Below are 23902 nucleotides of genomic sequence, written 5' to 3' on the forward strand. Positions count from 1 at the left end.
CTGCCTCCATGAATGACCTGAGCTGGAGCTTCTGGATCATTTGCTGCAACTTCTACATCAGCACCTGCTGCCTCACCTTGTGCTTCGATGTCACGGAGATGGTTTCTTTCCTTCAGCCTCAGGAATCAACCCCTGCAAGCTTCAGATATCTCTTCTGCAGCTTCCTCGCCTCTCTCAGCCTTCTTCGACTCAAGGAGAGTTGGGCCTTGCTCTGGACGAGGCTTTGACTTAAGGAAATGCTGCTGCTGGTTTGACCTTCTGTCCAGACTCTGACGCTTTCTCACACCAGCAATCAGCTTGCTTTGCTTTCTCATCCTCCATGTGGCCACTAGAGCAGTGCTTTCATTTCCTGCAAGAACTTCTTGTCATTCACGGCTTGGCTAACTGCTGGATGCAAGAGGCCTAGATTTTGGCCTGAGAAATTTCAGCTTTCTACAAGCCTTCCTCACTGACTTTAGTCATTTCTAGATTTTGATTCAAAGTGAGAGACAAGTGACTCTTTTGTCACTTGAACACTTAGGGGCCATTGTAGGGTTATTAAGTCACCTAATTTCAACATTGTTGTGTCTCAGGCAATGGGGAAGCCGGAGGAGAGGGAGAGAGATGGGGGAACGGTTGGTGGGTGGAGCAGTCAGAACACATGACACGGATCTATTAAATTCTCATCTTATATGGGTGCAGTTCATGGTGGCCCCAAAACAACGGCAACAGTCACATCAAAGATCACAGATCACAGATCACCGCCACAAACACAAAAGTCACGAAAAAGTTGGAAGTACTGTGAGAATTACCAAAATGTGCCGCAGAGATGAAGTGAGCAAGCGCCGTTGGAAAAAACGGAGCCGATAGCTTTGCTCGATGCAGGGTTGCCCCAAATCTTCCATTTATGAAAAATGCAGTCATCTGCAAAGTACGATGAAGCCAAGCACAACGAACCAAGGTGCACCTGCAAAGAACCTGACTGTGACCTAGGCGTTAGCCCCCAGCCCCCAGAGACCTGAACAGTGTGCACACAGGCCAGTGCCAGACCTGTGGGCAGCCCAGCCCTCAGCCATCGCAGGGACCCCTGGCTGGCAGCCCCACGTCCACCCTGGGACGCTGAAGGCACAGGATGGACGGAGATGCCTCCTCCAGCAGCTGCTGGTGGTTTCTGACCCGGGCCTGAAACGTATTTCTCACACTGTGTTTGGTGAGAGTCGCGCACAGGAATCCTTATCTTCTAGGTGTTTTCCAAGCTCTCTGGAAGGAGACTCGAGCGAGGAACTTCAGAATGTAGTCACTCGACTAACGCAGCCGGAATCCATTTCCATCGGCCATCCTCTGCAGAGCTTCAGTCATGTGACATTTTTCTTTAACCCAGAAAACTCCACCAAAAAACAATGGCAAAATAACCTGGCAGCCCTTACGGGATTTGAACAGAGGCTATTCACAAACAAAGGATAATGAAGACATTTATTTGCAGTCGTAAAACATTTTAGCAAACAACTAAGTAAGAAAGGCTAGTGACAGATTTGTACCAGCTGCCCTGGCAACAGGCACGCCTTCCTCACACACTCTCCTCACGTTTTGGCTTCTTCATCTCAGTCTCGTAGATCTGAGGGCCTGTTTTCTTCTTCTTCAAAACTAACATTTCCTGGGAAGAAAAAGGAAGCATGAGTGTATTAACTTTTTCTATTTAAAAATTCTTGATTTGCTAACAGAACTTTTGCAATAAATAATATAAATATGAAATATTTATCCGGCAAAAAAAAAGGAATGTTAAATTTTATCTTATAAAGACTTTTATAATTTTTCTCTTGATACTCAGTAGTAAACTAAGCAAAAGAGATATTCAGGGTAAATGCTAAGACAAGAACATCCGTGTAAGTGACAGTAAAATCAATCAGTATCTTTCGCCTGCACACGCTACAAATACAGCTTGCATTATGAGTGAAAGATGCCATTTTGGGGGGCCCCTCAGTTAACAAAAAGAAAAGCAGGAATTTGCTACAGTTTCATAAGATGCCTTTTTAAATGTGTCATGACACTTAGAATTATTTAAATTATTTAAATTTAAATTTTTTAAAAATTATTTTAAGTTATTTGAGTAATAAATATTATTTATTTAAAATAATTTAATTATATAATAAATAAACACTGTTTATTTAAAATTAAATTATTTATTATTTATTTAAATTATATGTATTTAAATAAGAAATCAGATTATTTGAAGAACTCATTCTTATTTATTTTAATAAGAAATTTTAAATTAGAATTATTTTCATTGTTATGTAAACTCTGTAATTCTCACTGCTGGCTGTGTTGAAGAAGGAATTAGTTGGGTGAACCTTCAATGGGAACCACAATAAACAGGTCTTGAGTTTTTACTGTTTTGGTAAAATGTTTTACTCACTGAGCCTGCTTTTTACTTAAGAACCTCCACGTACGGAGCCTCTCCGTGTGCAGTTTAAATGCTTAGACATCTGCCCACACAGAATCAGACGGGCACTGTGCCCTCGAGGGGTCATTACCGTGGGCGTTATGCAGACAAGCCACGCGACACGGGCTAGGACGAGAGGTCACAACCGGTGAGGCCTGGGTTCCGCCCCGCCCACCACGGCCCCGCCCACTGCCGCCCCGCCTACCGCAACCCGGTGCATCTCTACGGACTTAGCATCCTTATTGCTCACGAAAGTCTAAGTTATTTCAATAGAAAACAGGTTTATGTGACTTCATTATTTAAGACCTTATTTGCAAGAGAATGGGAAATATATTCGCTCTTAAATTACAACAGAGACAGACTAAACTGCTGGGACCCCAGGCCCGGCGACGCAGTCCGGGGCCATGTGACAGCAGGTGCGCTCGTAAGCCCCGGCGGCTCCCGGACCACGCTTTCCTCAGCCTCCAAGATCTCCTCTTTACACCAGGTTCGGAGAAGAGAAACCTCTTTGAGTTGCCCTGTGGTCCCCACATCACTTGGGGAAAGAGCTTTAAGGATTGCAGGAAGCTGAAGCCCCAGTCGGACAGAGTGGCCAGCTCCCTGCTCCAGGACCTGCAGAGGTGGAAGCTCCTAGATCAATCATATATTCAAATCCACTTATAGAGGGCTGGTTGCAACACTGCTGGACTCTCACTGTACCCCTGGGACTCAGCCAAAGTGAAAACCATGTCATAAAATATAGCCAAGGCATCAGTCTGCTGGACTCTGCAGCCTGAGGTCAGCTCTCGGGTGGAGTGGAGATTGGCAACCACAGGCTTGGCACCAATGTCCCCGCGCGCTGGGGAGGTGTGCAGGGCCCCTAGGAGGGCACAACGTGCCCAGACTGGGTCCTCTGAGCCCTCCTGAGCCTCAGGCCTGGACCCAGAACGGCCTCGGTCAAAGGCGGAGAGCCCTGCGGCCCACCCCAGGGTGCGAGTGGCCTCCTCCCCTCCTTGCCTCAGGCCCCAAAGTGTTCACCCTGGTCCAGGCTGTCATAGTGGAACCCCTCTCTCTCCTCCCTGGTGATGTCTCCCTCCTCCTCTCCGGGCCGCAGTGAGTCCATCTCCCCCTCTGAGAGGTCCGTCAGAGGCTGGGCCTCCTCCGCCGGCTCGCCCCTGCCTGGATGGAACAGAGGGAGACAGTATCAGCAGGCGGGCCTCATAGAGCCCACCCCCTTCTCCCCCAGGAAACCACCCTCCCCACTTGGAGTTGCAGCTCCACACAGACTGGCATCTCAGCCCCCATCCCCATCCCAGTGATGGGTTCAGAGGTGGGCATCGTTGGTCTGACAACTCTAACTCCCAAGGGCTTCTCGCTTTTGTTTTATGTTAAGTGTACATATACCCCAAGGGTTTAATGACCATATTGAGGAAGAGAAGCGCTCTGCTCCCCAGGGTTCCTGATCTGATTGGGTGACAATCTGATAAAGTCAATAAGCTTTGGTCTCCCAAGGAAGGGGATGCTGGCAAGCAGAGCCAGAGCGCAGGAAAGCCGAGACCAGAGAGCGGAGGCCTGATCCAGCCATGCCTGAGGCTGTCTCACCCCAACCACACCAGTTGTATGACCCAATGAATTACTGTTAGCGTTAGTTCACAGAGGCCAGTTGGAGGTGGTCTTCAATCACTTGCCACCCAGCATCACCTGTGACACAGAGCCCGCTTCCCTGAGAGCCCCGCTCCCCCGGCCCCAGGGCGTCCATACCCTCGGCTCCTGGGGCCTCCTCCTGGCCAGCTCCGTCTGCCAGGCGCTCCTTCTCAGGGAGGGTGGGGGTCCACAAGGCCAATTCTGTGATTCTGGTGGCCTTCCATTTGGGGATGACGGTCACTAATGTCTCCCCCTCTTCTTCCTCTTCTCTTTCCTATTTTCAGTTTAAAAATGTAAATTGACCTACACTGTGCGATATTTAAAGTGAGGGGAGAAGGGACAGACTTGGAATTGCATTTGAGCATTTTTAGAACACGATTCAGTGACCAGAGTGATTGCCTACTACCCAGAGTATCATGTAAGGGCTGAAAACATCTTGAAAGAACGTGGACAAGGAATGAAGGTCAGGGCCACACGGCACCTGCGCTCTTTCCACGGATGGCACGAGAGGCTTTCAGACACGACACATCCCAGGTAAGAAACAACTGGGGCTCGATGCCCTCTGCCATCTCGCAGCCCCGTGTCCCACATCTCCCAGCTCTCAGATTCTTTACACATAATAAAACGAACATCACTGTAAGAAAAGGCCTAAAAACACCCAAAGACATTTGGCCATGATGTGGAGGGGGCATAAGCTCCAGCCTCCAGGGTTACGGAGAGGAAAATAAAATTCAGTGAAAGCAGACAAAGCTCATCATTTCTAAACGTGGAATGTTTCACGGTAATGTAAGTCCGACGATGGTTAACAGCCAGCACACGTCAGTCGTGCCAAGCGCATTGGTCCACTTCTCGATTCTGTAACTATCACAGAAGTCCCAAGATCTGAACGTCAATCCTATGAATGTGGAAAATGTCACTATCCCATAGGTGATAACACCGGTGACAGAGAGTGGCAGATCCCTGCCCATTACTTTCATTGAGTCACTCAGAAATAAATTACTCTACTTGGTTTTAAAATTCTGAGTTTCTTCCCCCATGAAGGGCGGCATCAATGCCCAGGAGAGTGATGCTCAAACTTGGATCACACCAGAATCCCCTGGATGGGTTGTTAAAGCACAGATCGCTGGCCCTACCCCTGGAGTTTCTGATTCAGTAAGTCTGGGGGGCCCAATACTCTCCATTTCTAAGAGATTCCTGGGTGGCCCAGGGACTACACTTTGAGAATCGTTCCCTCAGGGTATCTGCTGTCTCCTGTCTCCTGGGTACTCACGTGCCCACCACTTCTCCCTCAGGATCAGGGGCTCATTCCTCCAGCTGCTGGGAGGGTTGGCAGCTGACTGCTTACAATGGGGTCCCTCCCAGGAACTGCCCTTCCCCAAAAGAAACCACACAGACCAGGTTTCATGCCTCTGTCCATGGGCAGCCTATACCCCATGACTGGTCTACAGGGCGGTCAAAGGTCCTTGCCTCCATTGAGGACACTCTGAAGGGTCGTCCAGTTTCAAGGCTCCCTTGGGGTCTGGACACAACTCAGCTTCCCCTTCTGCCCATCCTGTTTCCTACACCCCCTCACCGCAACCAACCCCGACACACATCTCCAGGATCAGTGTCACCGAGCAGCTCTGCCACCTGTGAACGCGGGAAACGAGATGCACTCTGCAACTTACCACACCTGTTAAGTGATATTCCCCGTGCTGTTCGCATCCAATGTCAAACACATACTTTCCAGGGCCAACAGGCTGCGAGCAAAGAGAAACCAAGAGGTGCTTCACCCGTGAGTGGCGACACCCAGTAGAAAGTACAAAGTGCTTTATAAATGTTACCTTCATAAAACCTACCCAAAGGCGTGGAATTGAGGGAAATCCAACATGGATTAAAGATGCTTTTTTGAACTGATGGTTAACAGAATTGCAAAGTATAGGTCCTCTTTGGTTTGCTTAAAAATTTTTTTTCTCTTTATAAAAGTAATGTATTTATGACAAAAATTTGATTTAGTCAACACCCACAGTCAAATTAGCCAGAAATAAAACTACCCATAATACTTTGATGTAGTCTCTGTAACCTTGTTCTTAAAAGAGATTTTAAAAATAAAAATCCCATCGTAATTACACACACTGACTCGCGCTTTACTGTCACTCAGCGAGAGGGCACGCACCGCCCCCCGGGGGAGGTCTGCCTGGCTCTGTCATACTTTCTGCTCACACATTTTCCTGGATGGGGGAGGAGGGTTTGCTAATTTCATTGACAAATGTCGCTGCCCATTGACTTACATTTTTGTTCAAGAACTTGCCCTGGTACCTGTGGTTCAGGTGAACCAGCTCGGCTGCACCATCCTGCTGTCCGTTCACCCAGGTGCCCACGTACTTGCTGCCAGTCTCCGCATAGAAGTAGGTGCCTTGGCCGTGCCTGGTTAAGATAAGGAGCACCGTGCACCATGTTCTGCTGCAGTGACAACCCTTCCAGGTTTCTAAGACAGATGTGAAAGTCGAGGGGGGTCCCAGGCTGCCTGGGCTCCAAGCGACAGGGCTTCTGTACCTGGACCGATCACAGCCTGCCGCTTGCTCATGTGCCCAGGCAGGCCTGGGTGTCACTGCAGGTCAGCGCCGGCCCTCCCACGGGGTGGCTGGCGGGCTTGGGGAAGAGGCTGTGTCCCTGGGAGCCACAGCTCAGCTCCCAGAAGTTCTCCTGTGCATCCCTCGGCCTGGGGCTCTTGGGTGTGTTCCCAGGAGTCTGCATCCACCCAGCACTGCACTGGCCCCACACCAGCCCTAAAGCCATGAACTGCGGGGCAGAGCTGGACAACGGGCTCTGGGTGTGACGCCGTCTCTAAGTCAGACACCGTCTCGGGCTCATCCCGTGAGTCAGCCTGGGGCCGGGGAGAGAACGAACCTTTGGTGAGCAAACCACTCCCCGGTGTAGGTGTCGTTGTTGACGTAGTAGTACACGCCGTGGCCGTGCCGCAGGTCGTTCGCCCACTCCCCTGCAGGGGCCGCACAAGAGCAGCAGGTCGGGGGTGGGGGGCGCTGCCCTGCGCCACTGCCCGTCCCACTCTGCCCACCCCCAGGCCGATGGATGGCACGGAGCGGGGAGCTGGCTGGGGCGGGGGACTGAGCCAGGGCTCCCAGGGGAATGACCTGGGCAGGTGTATACTCGTGGGCCACTGTCATCCATCTGTGCTGACAGCAGCTTTCCCAGTTGGCCGGCAGCACACCGAGGCTTCAAGTCAGGATCTGCTGCCCTGTGGCCAGTGGCCCCCACCCCACTCCTACTGTCTCGCATGTGCTCAGCGATCCAGCAACAACCTGGAGCCTCAGCGGTCCACCCTCAGCCACTTGCCAGTGCTTGACTCCCTTTCGCACCTCGCACCTGCTCCAGTGCCTGCGGCTGCCCCACCTGCGCCACGCGGAGGGATGCTGTGCCTCAGCCGACCCAGCCTCTGCTTGGACGCCCCCTCACCCGAGTCCCTGCCGTTCACCCCCACGCAAGTTCCTGCTAATTATGGGCTGACTTGATAGGAAATACTGGAAATGGCAAAGACACCATGAAATCCATAGCACACTCTCTACAGTGAGGGCAACAGCATACCACTCAGTGAACATCGTAAACTGAAAGGTATTGAAGATGAGTCCCTGCCCTGGAAAACTCAAGATGTCCTCAAGGCTTACGCCTCGCACACGAAAGGAGCTCGACAGAACGTCAGCTCCCAACATCAGCAGCTATCCTGAAGATGAAGATGGCATTGCCAGTAACAAGTCACTAGGCTGAATGACACTTTTCTAGACTATGGATAATAAAAAGATGAATTTTGATCAATGTGCAGATCGAAGAAAAAAGATAGAATTTTCCTTCTATTTTCTTTACAGAAAATATTAAAAATTGCTGTCATATAGAGAGGTGTTCCCTTATTAGCTAACAAAGGAGGAAAAGCAGCATGCTAGAGGCGTGTCAGGACGTTAGCTTATAGAAATTCGTGTCACTAGAATACAAACTCATGGTTACCAGGGTGGCAGGGAAGGGGGTGGGAAGGGATAAAGTGAGAGTTCGAGATTTGCAGATACTAACCACTGTCTATAAAATAGATAAACAACAAGTTTCTACTGTGCAGCACAAGCAACTATATTCAATATCTTGCAGTAATTTATAATGAAAAAGAATATGAAAAGGAATATGTGTCTGCATACATATGACTGAAACATGATGCTGTACACCAGAAATGGACGCAACATTGTAAACTGACTTTATGCCAATTTAAAAATAAATAAATAATAAAAAATAACAGAAAAAATTCATTTAACTTCCTCAGTTTTTGTGATGTTTGTGATAGTTTTACCTCTTTGTTTACTTTGATGTCTCATTACAAGTAAAAATTTATTTTAGACCAACTTCATATTCTTTTTCTTAAAGGGGACGCCTAAACTTACATAAGCTTCTAGCATCTGCAAAGCCTGGATCCCCTTCCGTGTGAGGACAAAGAAGGGAGGGCAGGCTAAGAGGATGTTAATTACCCAAGAAGCGCGTTTACATGAATAAACCCCAAAGTTCATCCACAAAGGGGACTCCTGCATATTTCTTCCATCAGCCCCCGAGGTCCTGAGCACCTGCGAGGCTGACAGCGCTGTACAAGGACCTGCCGTCCTGAGGAGCTCACTCTCGGCTTATCAGGGGGTGGGGTCAGGCTGGCACCAGGATCAGCAGACAACAGAAAGAGCTGCACTGAGTGCTTGCAGAACACGGATTACAGCTCAGAGAAAAGGCATGGAATGCACTGTGGCAGGGATAAGAACGCCAGTTTAACAAGGCAGAGCACCTCCCAGACCAGAAGCCCTCATGAAAGAACCACCATCTAAACAAATATGTTCATCAGAAGAGGGGCTGGTCATAAAGGGAAAACAGCAAAAACAGTTCTGAGGAGAAGAGCATACAGTGTTTGTTGAATGACTAACTGATCCAGAGAACTTTAAGCTTTCTTGTACCTCTCAGCATCCACAGACAAGTTCAATCCCTAAAGACCTCCACAACACAGAAGTCTGCTTTGTGATAATATTTTACCTTCATATTTTGATCCATCGGGATATATAAAAGTGCCTTGACCATGCTTTTTATTTTTAACATATTCTCCGACATATCGAGCACCACTTTTAAATTTGTAGGTCCCCTGAAACACAAGGAGTGTATAGTTCATGTCACTCCTGAACATAATAATTGCTAACAAAGTATTAAACAGAGAAAACCACCCACTTAAGTCATCGATGCTGACCTGGCCATGTCTTTTACCGTGTTCATAGTTCCCTTCATATACATCCCCATTGGGCAGTCTCGCTTTCCCATGTCCGTGCCGTTCACCCATCTCATTCCGATCCCCTTCATATTCCTGGGCAAAGGAGACCAAGATGATCATGGCTACCATTTGTTAAGCATTAACCATGTGCTAAGCATTTTACAAAACAGACTCGCAGACATAGAAACAAACTTACAGTTACCAGAGGGGGAAAGGGGTTGGGAAGGGATACATTGGAGTTCAAGAGTTGTAGATACTAATTACTATACATAAAACAGATAAACAACAAGTTTCTACTGTATAGCACAGAGAACTATATTCAATACTTTGTAACCTATAATGAAAAAGAACATGAAAAGGAATATATGTATGTGTATGTATGGCTGAAACATGATGCTGTACACCAGAAATGGACACAAATTTTACACAATTGTAAACTGACTATACTTCAATTAAAAAGAAAAAAAGAGTATTCCATTGAATCCTCTCTACCCTTGACTTTGTCTCACAGGTGAGGTAGGTACCAGGCCTGGGTGACAGGAGCATTGGTTCAAGGTCACATAGCTGATACCTGTCCGTGGTGGGAGCTTCACACTCTCCTTCCAATTTATCATGATAATCCTTTACACTATAAACAAAACCAACCATCTGGGGGGAAATGGGAGGTACTCCAAGTTCTTTATAGGAACATGTTTGAAGCAGCAGATGCAGGTGGAACAGGTCCTAGACCCACCTTCCTCCGATAATCCAGAACTTAAAATGCAAATGATCCCTGGGGTGTCTGTGACCCGAAGGCAGCTTTGACCTTCAAGGAAGCTGATGGTGGGAGAGGAGTGGAGACCGGGGCTCAATTGTCCCAGAATATCCTAACTCAATTTAGTTTATCTTATTTTAATAAACTCTTCATCAAGAGACTTAAGGTTCAAACACTCCTCGCCTAATACAGAAATAATTACATATCTATCTTAAAAGTAAATCAATAAAAAACATAATACAAGCTTGCTATTTCCCTATTTTCCCTATTCTTCATAAAATAAATGTTCCTCCAGCACCTAATCCACAAGTGTAGAGTGCAAATAACAAATAATGAAATGGCCAGGGCACAGAGCAATGGTTTGACACGGCGTTGAATCTGAATTACACACAAGCTCAGACACACTAAATCGAAGGCTCAGAAACAAACATTCTGGCAGTTCATGTGCTTTTCTAGCACTATTTGGCTCAGAAATTCATGGTCAGAATATAAGGTAAAAATCTGCGAACTTACAAATTTGTTTTAGGGTTAGTCTAAATCAAAATGCACAAAAGACTCCTCCTCCTGCCCCAAAGACCACCCAATGCACCAATACTGAGCCGCTGGGATGGCTAAATAAGGGGGGAGCCTTGAAAATAACCCCACTGTGATTCGAACCTAAAAATCACAGGCATTAAAAAGTTACAAATCAGTAGGGCCAGCTGAGGGGACAGACTAAAAAGCATACTCGGCAGGTGATGTAGTTTGGGGTCCCCGGAAGCAGACCTTGAGCAAGTGATTTTTTTTTCAAGTGACCCCAAGAGACACCAGTAAAGGGGACAAGGAAACAGATGTGAAAGAGGAGGCCACCAAGTATGGCAATGTCGGGTGACGTCCCAGACTCAGCCTCATCACACGGAGGGCTCTGGAGTACCCATCACTGCAGTTTGCTGCGCCTTTTAGCACTCGCTGCCTCCGTCCTGGGACACTTCTGGATCTCCCTACTGGCCAGGTGGCTCCAGGGCAGAGAGGTGCTAGTCTCCAGCAGCAAACCAGGCGGAGGCTGGGAGATGGGTGTGCGGAGCTGTAAACAGGCCTGAGCAGGCACGCTTCACAGCAGAGGGGCTAGGTTTTTCAGATAATCCTGAAACTGTCTCGCCTCTGCACCCTGCACACACACAGTGGCTGAGGTGTCCAAACTGTCAGCCAGGAAAGGGTCACCCTCTGGCTTGGTTAATCTCTGGGCGGTACAAATATGCTCCCACGGGGCCCAGCACGGTCACTGGGTGTGCACCCCTCACCCTCTCTCCGCTGTCCAAACCAGGAAGCAATCCCAGCAACCTGCGTCGGGTCTGACGAGAGTAAAGAAAGCATACGGGATTACAGGCCTCGACGGTAATAGCTCCAGGAAGCCTTCGCTGAGCCTGAAACCTTCTTAGCCTTTCTTGAAGGCTGCCAGAAAGCCGCTTTCCTTCATCTGCCTTAATCCTGCGGAGCCAAGCCCCATTACTGAAGTGGTTTCAGAATAATACAAAAGTACATTCAAAAGTAGCAGGCAGCTTGGGATGACCCAGCCAATCAAGGAAGCTGCCTCGATGGAGGGTAACCGTAAGAAGGAGGACGTTTCCAAAGCCTTCGATTTGGAAATCTTTGCCTTTAATGGGAGGCGGGTTGGGAGTGGGGGGAGCGAGGAGGCATGTGGCAAGCAGACGTCATGACGTTTCACCTTTCACAGCCGGCTTCCAGGACGCAGCGCCCGCTGTGGCCTACGTGGTCCTGCTCCCTGGCTGGGACTCCCGGGGGACTGCGGCTGGCCTCCAGGCCACCCCGCTCTCTGAATCCAGCTTCCAAGAGTCAGCCCGACACCGCGCACCCCAGGGTGCCCCTCCCTTACCCGGAGCTCTCACCCCAAGATCATTCTCGCCCTCCTCCTCCAACTCCTCCGAGCCCAGGTCCGACATGGCCCCGCCCCAATCGGGATCTCCGCCGCTGCCTGCGCCTCTCTAGCAGGTAGGTACCAGCAGCCTGCACCGCCGCGTCCGCCGTCGCCATGGACACGCGGCCAGCCCCGCCCCTCTCCTGGTGTGGAGGGAGGAGAGGAAAGGAGCAGGAAGGAGCCGCTGTTAACCTTCGGACACTATCATAGCAACGGGACGCATCCGCCAATCGCTGCCTGGGAAGAGAGGGGTGGGACCCGGGGCGGGAAGGGATGGGGAGGAGCCACGGGCTCCCTTCGCTGCTGTCATAGCAACGGAAAGGGGCGCCTTGGCCAATCGTCACCCAGGAGGAGGGAGGGGGGGCCTGAGGAGCACCGAGAACTCACCTGCTCTCTAAGCTGGACGCCACATGGCTGGCCCTTTTAACCGGCTGCTGGGTGATCCTACAACTAGACGCCACCTTCGGCTCAGAGGCCTAAAGAGGAAGGGTGCAGGAAGCGCGTTGGGCTAGCTCTCATAAGGGTTTCACCGCTGCCCGGAGCTGGGCACCATCCCTTTCCAGCCCCAGCCCTCTGCTTCTCGTGTCCCTCGGGACCTGCCTGCTTCTCCTCACTTTCTTGGCCCTTCTGATCCTTTGGTGTTGGCAGTCCACAGAGATGTGCTCTTCGAGATCTTCTGTCGTGTTTATAAGCATCTCCTGACTCAAGGAGTCAGCTCTGACCACTTAGCAGATGCGGGTCTACCCTGATGCCCTTCAGGGTTTGACATCCCTCCTCTACCCTGGATGTGAGTCTAGCCCCTTCGGGTCCCATATGGAGCTTCACTCCCTCACGCACTCCAATAGAGTCAGAGGCGCGCGCACACTTAACCTGCGCATTCACACTCACTCGCTGTCGTTAATGGGTCCCTCCTCCTGGCTTCCCTCTAGTCATCTGATACTCTGCCTGCCCAGGGCCCCTCATGATCTCCTTCCCAATTCCTCTGTCACCACCACCGACCTTGGCCTTCTTACTACCCCTGTAAACTCTGGCCATAGCCTCTAATTCAACCTCTCGTCTCCAGCCTTTGGCACTCAGCACCTCACACTCCCTCTACTCAGAAACCCAAATGCAGCCCAGACTTGCTCACCGGCATTCAGTCTCTCCATGTTCACAGCCCAAGTCCTCTTCTCAGCGGCATGGCCCACCATCCCCAACCTCTACTTGTCACGTGCTTCAGACAAAATAGACCCCAGGTACTTCCCCTAGATACATCCCTCACTTCCCTACTTCTATGCTTTTGCCTGTGCCATACTCTCTTCCTGGAATGTTTTCCTTCCCCCATCCCTGCCTATCAGAAAGCACAGCCATTTTTCAAAGACTGGCCAAGGGACCACTCCCAGAAAAAGCTTCAAATTCAGGATAGGGACACCCTCGGGGAGGGAGAGGGGAATGGGCTGGAAGAAAGAGAAAAGGACTCAGCTCTGTGTATCATCTATTTTGTCTGCCATCCATCCATCTATCTATTTTAAAGGTGAGTGGCAAAATGTTAAATTTAATTTTAACTGGTTTTTGTTTTATTAGTATACATTAACCATATTTCTGTGCAGTTTTTTTTTCACTCTAAATATCGGACACCTCCTTCCTGCAGCTTCTGGTGATCCTTCAAGTCAGCTGCACTCACTGTCTATCCCTTAATTCCCATATACCTTGAGCCAAGTTCTGTCTCCTGTAATCATCACCTGGGTGGCTGTCTGATTTCCGGATACTCAGGAGCCATGCCACCCTCATCTTTGTCTCCCCCACAGCACCTAGAAAAGTGTTTTGCACCCAGTGGATGCTCAACCAAGCCACTGAAATCCAGTCTATACAGGCCTTTAGATCCCTGATGAGATGTAAAAACGTTCTTCCTTTATCATTTTTACTTAAAAGATTCTCTATTTTATATGCAGAAATAAACAAAGAACACCCAATAGAACAAGCAAAGACTACTTATTCAGGGCTTGCTACAGCGTAGGAGTCAGCCACCATCACTTGCATTTTGGCAGAGACTCAAAGGCAGGCAGAAGAGTGGGGAAGCTTTACAATAGACAAAAGGAAAGGGTTCATGTGGGCCCTGACTGGAGGCTGCGGGCGTAAGGAGGCTGCAGGAGGGCTCACTGGAAGCAGGCATCTTATGTGGTTGGTTAGGATGAAAATTCAGCTTTCTCTGACTGGGTCCTAAGTTGGAAGTGGGGACAAAAGTTAAGGAAACTCTGTTATTAATTAAGTCCTGGCCATTTGAAGCCAGTTGTTATAGGGGTTGTTGTTTGTTCCTGGATCAGCTACTAGGGACAGCAACCTGACTTTCTACAAGTCTGACCTGCAGGAGTCTGGCTTCCTGGGATGGTTGTTGTAGATAATGAGCTGGTTTCCTGCGCTTGTGGCTGTAAGTTGTGGATCCGAGTTCTATTTTTATAGATGGTTTGACCATTATACACTTGTATATTCAATTCCCAACATACAAATAAGTGTGTTTCATTTTAAATCTGAATATTGCATGGTGCCCTTAGTTGCTTTTGAGATTTAATACCCTCAACAGTAATAACCTGATCATTTTATTTATTTAAACCCAATATTGAAGTATTTTTAAAAATTGATCTAAATGGAGGGAAAATAGTTCTTAAAGTCATCATTGTTTGCTGGAAATATTACTCATTTAGAGCCAGAATCCCTAAGTTCAAATTCCCATGGTCTACTAGCTTTGGTGACCTCAGGCAACTCACCTGCCCTCTGAGCCTCAGGTTCCTATTCTGTAAACTGAGAGGAATAAACCCTTACAATCTCAAAGAGCTGCCCTTGGGATCAAAGATGATATTTTATTAATGTACTGTTATTTCTTTGTGATAGCTACATAATGCTAACAACAAAGATATCACAAAGAAGTTACATATTATTAATAGAAAGTTCTCCTCACACTGACCTCAAGGTGTATTGTGTGATGTTGAGGTGGGGGAGGGGCTGGAGGAGGGTAGCAGGGACTGAGTAAACACAAGAGTTTCATCTTGCTGGTAGCATATGGAGACCAAATCCATGAGGTGAAGAGGTGAATAACCCACAGGTCTTCCAGAACACATACACCCTGTGTACCTTTCCCTCAGAACCAATAACATAACAGAAGGTTGCAATCTTAACCGAATCTCAGGCCCAAACCCATTAACCCATCACTCTCTGAACAAAGAAACAATGTACGAGTGAATCAATACACAAGACCCGACAATCATATTGTTAGTTAGTTGCAAAGATAAGAAGGTCATAAACACCCCCCACAATTAAGTTTTTCTTATGGGGAAAAAGTTGGGACTTTAGAATAGATGATGGTTATTTTCTTCTTTATACTTGACAGTTGCCACATCCACTACAATTGAGCATGTTTTTTTTTATAATAAAATCTCAAAATATTTTTAAATATTAGAAATCTGGAATATAATCAAGAATACACAAATAAATACCATCTTTTTGCACATAAAAGTAAACGTCATAAGTTCAACTTTCAAATGTTCACAATGACAGTAACTAATGTCTGTTAAGTCCTGACTCTCTGCAGTGTTTGTAGAATTTTATATGAATTATCTTAAGTCCTCACTGTCATTTCTCCATTGTACAGCTAAGGAACAGGAACCACAGAGAGGTAAAGACATTGCTCAGAATCATACAACCAGAGATTCAAACTATGCCACCCGACTCAAGAGCTATTGCTGTTAATCACTCCACCCTACTGCCTCCCAGACCGCCAATTTAAATGAATAACTATGGTTTTCTGGGAGTGATCTTAACCATCTACTAAACAGAGAACCACTGGCTCAAAGAGGCTTCGACTGAAAAAACCAGAAAGTGATTTAAGCGTACTGTGTTCTGGATCACGTCATAAGCAGCTGGATGCCTACCCACTGAGCTACTGAATCCTAAAATTTACAATTTGATTTACGTCTTATGCAAATTAGTCAGAGTTCCCCACAAAACTCTGTCAGTCAATCTATAGTAATTTCACTACACTGCAGGTTTAGCAATTGTCCAGACAAGACCAGACCAGGCGTCCAGAACAGCAGGACTGGCCTCCCAGCTCCCACAGCAGCAACTAGCCCAGATTCCAAACTCCTCCTTCCAGAAGGAGGCTGCTCCCGGGCTCAGGTTGGGCAGAGAGCCTCACTCACTCTCGTGAGAGACCTGGGTAGTCCCAGAAAGACTTCATTAGGCCAGTCTGACAGCTGTCATCCCCAGACCCCGTGACCCCTAACCCTTAGGTGACCCGGAAGTGCTTGGTGCCCACAGAGGCAGGGATTTCAAGCTCCGAAGGCCTACAAAATGTTCGCATAGCTCATCCTCTTATTTTATTGGGGTAAGTGAGAGGCAAAAAGGTGAGGCCATCACTAGGACGGGGTTTCTTCCCTGGAAAAAAGAGGAATTCCTCTCCTACCTCTTAACCTTGCCAAGGAGGCACTTCCCATAATCCACCAGTTGGCCCTTCCCACCATCCCCCCGGGAGGGGTTTCCCATCATCCCCCAGGGGCGGTTTCCCATCATCCCCCAGCAAGGAGCCTGCGCAGGTAAGCCCAGCGGGGAGAAGGGAGGGGCGAGGCCGAGTGGAGAAGGTGAGGGGCCACGGTGCCCTCGCGCTGCCTTCCTCCAGTAAGAAATTTTTTTTTTTACGTCTCTTAAATATAAATGAGAGAGACCCACCTCTCTCCCCCTCCCCCTCCCCCAACAAACAGAACAAGTAAAGGAAACGCAGTCAGGGGCTGGACGTGGTTCTGCGCAGCGGCGCGTCAGGGTGTCTCTTGCGTCCACGGTGGGACGCCGGGCGGGGAAAGCGTCTCGGAGCCCCCCGGGCCGCTGCCTGCCTTCCACACCTTTCTGACCACCTCCAAGCTGGGCTGCCTGGCAGTTGCCATGGCGACTGGCTGAGTCCCTGAGCCCGCGCTGTCTGGACCATCCAAGACAACGCAGAGAAGAGGCCATAAGAACTGAGGCAATTCAGGAAAATGAAAATAGAGTTGTTGTTGTTTTTCAGTTTGTAGCAACTATTCAGAACAAAAGCAGACCTTGACCAAAATGAATTCAAGCGCATCTTAACTGTAGAAATGTGAGGCTATTTACTACTGTATTCTTCCAAATTGAACTGTTACGTATATGCACATATATAAACGTATACTAAACAGATGTGTAGATATAGATTGATGTAAAAACACAGGAATTGCCATTTATTTATTTATTTATTTGTTAAATGGAGATATTGAGAGTTGAACCCAGGACCTTCTGCATGTGAAGCACATGTTCTACCACTGAGCTATATACCGTCCCTACCCTACCCTGCCCTCTCTCCCACCCACCCCAACTTCTTTTTTAAAAATAGAGGTTTTATGGCATTTAGTAGGTAAGAGTAAGACTCAGATTTGAAATCCTACCTCTGTTTGCTTCTTTCTGAAGCCAGTTTGTCCATCTGTAAAATGGAGGTTCTAGTTAACTGCCCTTATAGAGCTGTGGTGAGGTTTAAATAAAATGTTTATGATGAGCTTAGCACGTGCCTAGCATACAGTAAGGCACATGGTAAATGTTAACAATCATCATTAATGATTACACTGTTGTTACTCAGCACTTGGTAAATGTTAGCTATTATTATTAATAATTATGCTGTTGTTGCTCATAGAATAACCAAACACATTTTGTCTATCAATAGGTCTTTGGGGAAGTTTTGACTCCAGTTTATCTTAATCATTTCCTGTTGTGTCTTCCTGAAGAGGATCAACTGCCAAAGATAGTTCAGCCAGGTAATTGTGACGACTGGAAGTTAGTCTGTGAGAAACTGATTTTGTTTAATGTTTATATTCATTAGCACTAATACACATGAGGGTGGGGAGAGACAGAAGATTTTAGAAATATACAGACAAGTAGATTCTTAGGTGTAAGAAGCTCTTTTAATTGAGGTTATGTCCCATTTAAAAGTAGCAACCAGTGAGGAAGAAATAGACACACACACAAGCACACACCCCTACACACCTGCCTGAGTTACACAGTTTAATGAAAGGATACTGAGAATGCTTCTGTCAGGAAAGGAAAACAAATTCTTTTCCACCCAGGTAGTGGGATTATTCAGTATTCATCACAACCAGTGGATAGACAGGTTAGTGGAGTCAGCCGGTTGGAGACAAGCGATGTCAGGCACTTGGGCAGACAGGCATTTCGTGTTGGGCAGCAAGCTCTGCTCCCCTCCCCCTCCTCACAGTACAGTGCTTGGCATGTAGGAACCACTCAGCCAGATAAGCTTGTCATAGTGGTGTTAAGTAGCAGTTTGCAACAGAGTTGTACTTTATGCAATATTTGGAAAATTTTAAAACGAATAAAGTAGGAGGGTGGGTGTAGCCCAGTGGTAGAGCTCATGCTTAGCGTGTGCGAGGTCCTGGGTTCAATCACCAGTACCTCTATTAAAAAAAAGAAGAAGAATTAAAAAAAGATAAAGTAGGGGGATATAGTACAGCTCAGTGGTAGAGCACGTGCTTAGCATGCATGAGGTCCTGGGTTCAATTTTTTAAGAGGTAAAGTATATACATTTTTCATTCTTTTTTCCTTCTAGTTCATTATCTTTTTTTTTTTATTCTCCTTAAATCAGATTCCATTTCCAGGGGCTCTCTCAGTACATTAGTTAAAAAAAAACTATGGCTGAGTGTGTGCTGGGTCCCTGGGTCATATACTAGGGGGCTTTGAGGAAATGAGAAAATTATAGACCCATCTGGGGCAAATTTGACATTAATCCATGCTGTTAAACAAATTACCCCAAACTATGATACATAATGACTACATGTTAGTCCATTCTAAAACGAATGTCATTCCTCCCCAGTGATTGTTTCCGCATTTGATATTACCCATGACCTTGCTGTGGCCAGTGGTGATGGTGGGAGATCCCACGGTACAGGGGCCGCACATTCCAGGGCCTAAGGATGGGTCTGTTTCTTTGAGCAAGGAGCAGGGGAGAAGGCTGCAGGCTGAGTGAAGCATCTACCCCTCCCAGAATGAGGCTCACCACCTTGCAGGAAGTCAGAAGGGTCAAATAAGATAATGAGCCTGAAAATACTCTGGCAGCACCAGGTGCTGTAGATGTAATGTGTATATTTAACTCAGTTTTAAAAGTCATTGATTATATAATATTTGACGCATATGAAGAATACACGTTCATGTGTGCCAGTGATGGAGCAAACTCATGCAGTGAACACCTGTGAACCTGCTCCCCTCAGAAGGAGATGAATGAGGAAGTGGAGAGAATCACCACGAACATCTGAGCACGTAGGTCTCTGTCCGCATCTCAGACCCAGCTCTGTAGCTCAGTTATGTCGAGTGAAGAGTTCCTGGGCCAGTAGCACGGAGCCTTAAGACTAAGCACCTTGGAGAGGGAGGGCAGAGCTCAGTGGTAGTGTGTGCTCAGCATGCACAGGGTCCTGACTTCCATCCCCAGTCCCTCCATTAAAAATAAATAAATAAACCAATTACCTCCTCCCTCCCAAAAATGTAATGAAGTTTTTTAAAAAAGCGTTTTTAAAAAAAACGCTGAATAACCCCTCCCACTGTGTTGTGTTTCAGAGCGCTGGCGGCCAGGCCCCCCCTCCCCGGCGGTGAGGGCCACTGCCCCCTCGGCGGAGGTAAGTCATTTTTCTACTTTGCTAATTTGTTGGGCAAAACCACATCTCCTAGTGCCTTTTCTTTGTATTTCCTTGATTATTTGTGAAGGTGAGCACTTTTCCCAGAGGCTTACTCTACACCTGCATTAGCTGTTGTTAACTGTTTAGACCCTGTTTCTCCAGTTCACCCTCACAGATCCACATGCATTCTCTCTGAACTGCAGTGCCCATGTTCTCCACCTGGGGACAGTTCTTTAGCACCAGTACCTTCCCTTGGTGTCCCCTCCTTGGGGACGCCTTTCCCAGCTGCTTCGAGCCGCTGCGGACCCCTCCACTGGGCGTCTCCCTGCTCAGCTGTGACTTGCGTTTCCAGGTCAGCCTCCCTGAGCGCCCCTGGGCCTTGACCCCACAGTCCAGCACAGAGCCAAGGCTCGGATTACTAAAAATTAGTGAATGCCCTTGGCAAATTGGGAACCTACAGTAGAGCATAAAGAAGAAAGTGAAGATGACCAATGACGCCGCCTCCTAGGGACGGCGGTGCAGGTGTCTGGTCCTCCTGGGCTCTTGAACACGGGTATATTTGTACTTAACTGAGTCGTTTCATTGATCACGTGCTGGTACCACTTACTATCATGTGGTGAACGTGTCCAAACTTCTTCATAAGTGTTTTAAAAGACTGAATGGTATTTCACCTTAAGGACATACCAAAATTATCTTGACTCAATCAAAGTTTGATAAAGAATGAGTAGAAATGTTTAATACCAGTTTGAAGGAGGTAGGGGGCACTACGTGAGAAGGTTGTACTCTGTTGCGTTATTAAGAAAACACTGTTTCAGGCGTCTTTTTTGATTCCTTGTTGCTCCCTGCTCTGGGACGCCTGCCCAAAGCCCTGTCTTGGCTCTGGGCACTGGCCCTTCCTCTGTGGCTCTGGCATGCCCGCTTGCTTTTATGGCTTCCTCTCCTCCCCAGGCCTGGTTTTTGATGATCTAGCTGCTAGAACAAGCCTCTAAGTGGTTGTGGACCAAATACAGTTGTCAGGAGAGCTCACCAAGTCATTTCCCTCCCCCTCCACAAAGAGGAGAGTCAGGAAGGTTGTAAACCAGGCTGGTAGTTTCAGGTTTCCTAAGACTGGCACCCACGCCATCTGAGTGCTGAGATGCAGCACAGAAAAGAACTGGGCTGGGATCTGCTCTGGTCCACACTAGGCCCCTGGCCATCACCTCTAGGCAGTGCTGGAACCCGTCAGCTTAGTCCTGTTTATCTGTTGCACTGCGTACAGAGTCTCAGTTCAGGGACCCTGGAGGTTTTCCTTAACAGAAGAATGGAAATGTAACGATGCGCATTTATTCAGCAAGATCAGTTTGGTGAAGACAACTCCATTTCCTTTCATTGGTTCCCTTGTGTTTGATTCATAAAAATCATAACATAGAAAATGCATGCTTTTTTTTCCTTAAAGAGTTTTTAAATTGTTAAAACCAAAAAATGTGTAACCTATAGCACTGAGGGGGATTTTTAGATTCTGTGGCTTGAGGTTCTCTGCAGTTTTGTCCCAACTAGATAGTGAGCTCCGGAGAAGGGCACCCACCCGATTCATCTCTGTCACAGGGACAGTGTCTCACAGGTCAGAGCACCCAGTGACCCGCCTCAGAGGAGAAGGCGCTGAGGCGCAAAGAGGTAGAGAGTGTTCCAGCATGACACATCCAGTAGGTGCGGCGTCCGCACAGCAGGGGCCGCGGGCAGCGGGGGATTCTGCCCTCAGCTTGCAGGGAGAGCAGGGGCCGCAGGCGGCAGGCTCCACTTCGGCGCCCCCCACGTGACGTGGTGGTCCTGCGGCCTCTCTCTGAGGCTCCTGCGTCTGCCAGCAGGAGGGCCGCTGTGATGCACAGGAACTTCGCGGGTATATTTGGCTTTAAAACCTCTTTTAGCTTTACGCCACATAACCAGCCCTTAACAGAAGTTATATTAAAGATGAGGAAGCAGTGAATCAAACTCCATTTTTTTAGGAGAAAAATGGCAAATCAACAAAATAAGCTGATAAAAGGGACTTTGTAGCTCTCTCCTACCATCAGCTCCCAGCACGTGTCCTCAAATGATTACATATTCACACCAACTCATATTCACACTAACTCATATTCACACTAACTTGCTGTGCTTTCCAGTAATGGAGCAGCTGCAGTGTCTTGCTCTGACTCACTCTCGTGGCTGGTCAGTCAACAACCAAGGTTTAATGAGTGTCTCTGATGTGCCAGGCGCAATTCCAGGAAGGATTCACTGCAGGACAGAACAGGGGGTAAATTTCTGCCCTCGTGGAGCCCACATCCTGACACACGCCCTCCTGCACCCGCTGATCAGCCCTGGGGAGTCACAGCAGGAAAAGAGGTGCTCAGGAGAGTGACGTGGCATCCCCAGGGTCCCCCAGTGCTAAGTGTGGAGTCAGCCTTTGAGCCTGCATCTTCAGATCCCAGGCCCCCAGCTTTCCTGCCAGGCCACGATACTCTGTGGGGTCAGGGCTGGCGTTCAGAAAGATGATCCCAAGTGACAGCACAGAAGAGATACCGCAGCCAATAAATTGCATTTATTACTGAGTTACATGAGTCTGGTTTCAGAAAGGATTTCAGTTTTAAGGATGAAAAACTAACGATTTCAACCATAGGAGTTAATAGGGGAACTAGAAAACGTAGCTGTCTGGAGGAGCCCAGGGCCCGGCCTTCCTGTGACCGCGGTGAGTGCCGAGGTCATCAGTGTAGGCTGTTGGGGGACTGTCCCCCTGTGGTGAGCAGGGCAGATTCAGCCAACGGGGCAAAGAGCCTCCTCGTGCACGGCCAGAACTTCCCCAGCTCCGTGCTGTCTGGGAGAAGATGGGTGAGCGTGTGCTAAGGTTTGGTAGAGAAGACATGAGTCCAGTTGTCCCTTGGTTTCTGTGGGAGTTGGTTCTGTGCCCACCAACCCCTACCTTGGCAGGTACCTAAATCCAAGCACGCTCAAGCCCCTTATGTAAATGGTGTTGCATTTGCACGTAACTTACACACATCCTCCCATGTACTTGAAATCTCTAGATTACTTACAACACCTAATGCAGCGCAAAAGCTGTGTAAGTGGCTGTTGGTGTGTGGCAAGTTCAAGTTGTGACTCTGGAGTTCTCTGGAGTTTCTGTCCAAGTATTTTCCGTCCACGGTTGGTTAAATCCAGATGCAGACCCCGGGGGTACGGAGGCCCCACTATAGTTACACCTCCCTCCAGGCTGTCAACATAGTGCTTAAAGCAAAAGCACCCACTCTTCACAGATCATCAAACACAGGCCCAGAGGGAGCTGTAGAGCACGGCCCCTTGGTGTGTGACGCGTGTTCCGCCACACCACGCCTGGGCTGAAAGGGCCTGAGTCTTGCTGGAGACCTTATACACATTTCTAGCCTGCATGCGACACGTGTCTGCACCAGCTCCACTGAGGGGGTGACTCCTTAGTTGGTCAGCTTCCTGTTTCCATGTCCCTGAGCTGCTGCTCACCTGTGGGCTTAGGACTTGGAAGAATTTACAGCAGACAGGCTCAGGTGACAAGTGAGCCGCAGAGGGGAGCTCAGCTGCCAGAACGCTTGGCCAATGGGAGAGTAAGCCCCTGCCAGCGCCCTCTACTGCCCTGCCGGAGTTTGGGTCCAGCTACTCCCAGAGACACTCAGGCATTTTCTCAGTGACCACTCCCCTAACTGCAGTACAGAAAACGAGCAGGAAAGCTCTCCACTGGGGAACACTGCCAAGGGGTCTGGAAGCAGGGACAACTGCCCACCTGTCTTGTACACATAGTTTGCTCAGGGCCACCCTTGTAAACAGGCAGTTGCCTTGGTGTTATCTCGGGATATTTGCAAAGCAGCTCTCTCCCAGATGCGTCCTAACTCAGGCATCACAGGCTCCAACATCCTACCACTAACAAGCCTTTGCCTCGGCTGAGCACAGCCTTCTGCCTTTTCTCTTTACATTAATATTTATTTTTATTCTATTTGGAAATATACAACCTTGTCCCTTCTGCACCTCATCTCACAGCCCAGAGGCAACTGCTTTCCACTCCTAGTCTCTTCTCCATGTTTCTAAAGACTGTGAGTTACTGCGATTTTTGGTCCATTTAGCCCTCTTCTATGCCCGCTCCTTTTGGAAATGCGACCCCGCTCTCTGACGCCCCCTCCCACTTCCCCTGTCCGGGATTCTAAGTGCTGTTCCAGGCGGCTGCCTGGGCCCTTGTCATCCAGGTGGAGAGCCGTTGAGGGGACCGAGTTTCATAAATGAGTCAACCAGA

General features: G+C 48.3%; 1 protein-coding gene and 1 long non-coding RNA gene across 6 annotated transcripts; one reads left to right on the forward strand and one right to left on the reverse strand.

Moving 5' to 3' along the window:
- Window positions 1-1438: 1438 nt before the first annotated feature.
- Window positions 1439-12254, reverse strand: RSPH1 (radial spoke head component 1). Of its 2 annotated transcripts, none has more exons than XM_072969692.1 (9): window positions 11961-12254; window positions 9300-9413; window positions 9092-9197; window positions 6932-7022; window positions 6313-6448; window positions 5710-5781; window positions 4160-4316; window positions 3416-3577; window positions 1439-1633 (listed from the first exon to the last, which is right to left on the reverse strand). In XM_072969692.1, the coding sequence occupies exons 1-8, from the start codon at window positions 12012-12014 to the stop codon at window positions 3417-3419; spliced, it is 891 nt and encodes a 296-aa protein (XP_072825793.1). In that variant the 5' UTR covers window positions 12015-12254; the 3' UTR covers window positions 1439-1633; window position 3416. The 2 variants fall into 2 exon arrangements, with proteins under 2 accessions (XP_072825793.1, XP_006205015.1); XM_006204953.4 differs by having other exon boundaries at window positions 3437-3577; window positions 11961-12253.
- On the forward strand, window positions 11793-22423 carry LOC140698751 (uncharacterized). 4 transcript variants are annotated; one of them, XR_012076639.1, is made up of 4 exons: window positions 11793-12063; window positions 17685-17775; window positions 19580-19638; window positions 21867-22423. It is a non-coding gene; the product is annotated as an uncharacterized lncRNA (long non-coding RNA). The 4 variants fall into 4 exon arrangements; XR_012076641.1 differs by lacking the exon at window positions 11793-12063 and adding an exon at window positions 12337-12776; XR_012076644.1 differs by lacking the exon at window positions 11793-12063 and adding an exon at window positions 16519-16554.
- The last annotated feature ends 1479 nt before the right edge of the window (window positions 22424-23902 follow it).

Source organism: Vicugna pacos, chromosome 1, assembly GCF_048564905.1.
Source record: "Vicugna pacos chromosome 1, VicPac4, whole genome shotgun sequence".
NCBI lineage: Eukaryota > Metazoa > Chordata > Mammalia > Artiodactyla > Camelidae > Vicugna > Vicugna pacos.

Bases quoted from the DNA above. Each gene is read 5' to 3' on its own strand.
- RSPH1 (XM_006204953.4), bottom strand. From the start codon at position 12,014: ATGTCGGACCTGGGCTCGGAGGAGTTGGAGGAGGAGGGCGAGAATGAT. The intron at 9,414-11,960 runs GTGAGAGCTCCG...TCCTTTGCCCAG, and splicing joins AGGGCGAGAATGATCTTGGG to GAATATGAAGGGGATCGGAA. The intron at 3,578-4,159 runs GTATGGACGCCC...TGTTCCATCCAG, and splicing joins GGAGGCCCCAGGAGCCGAGG to GCAGGGGCGAGCCGGCGGAG.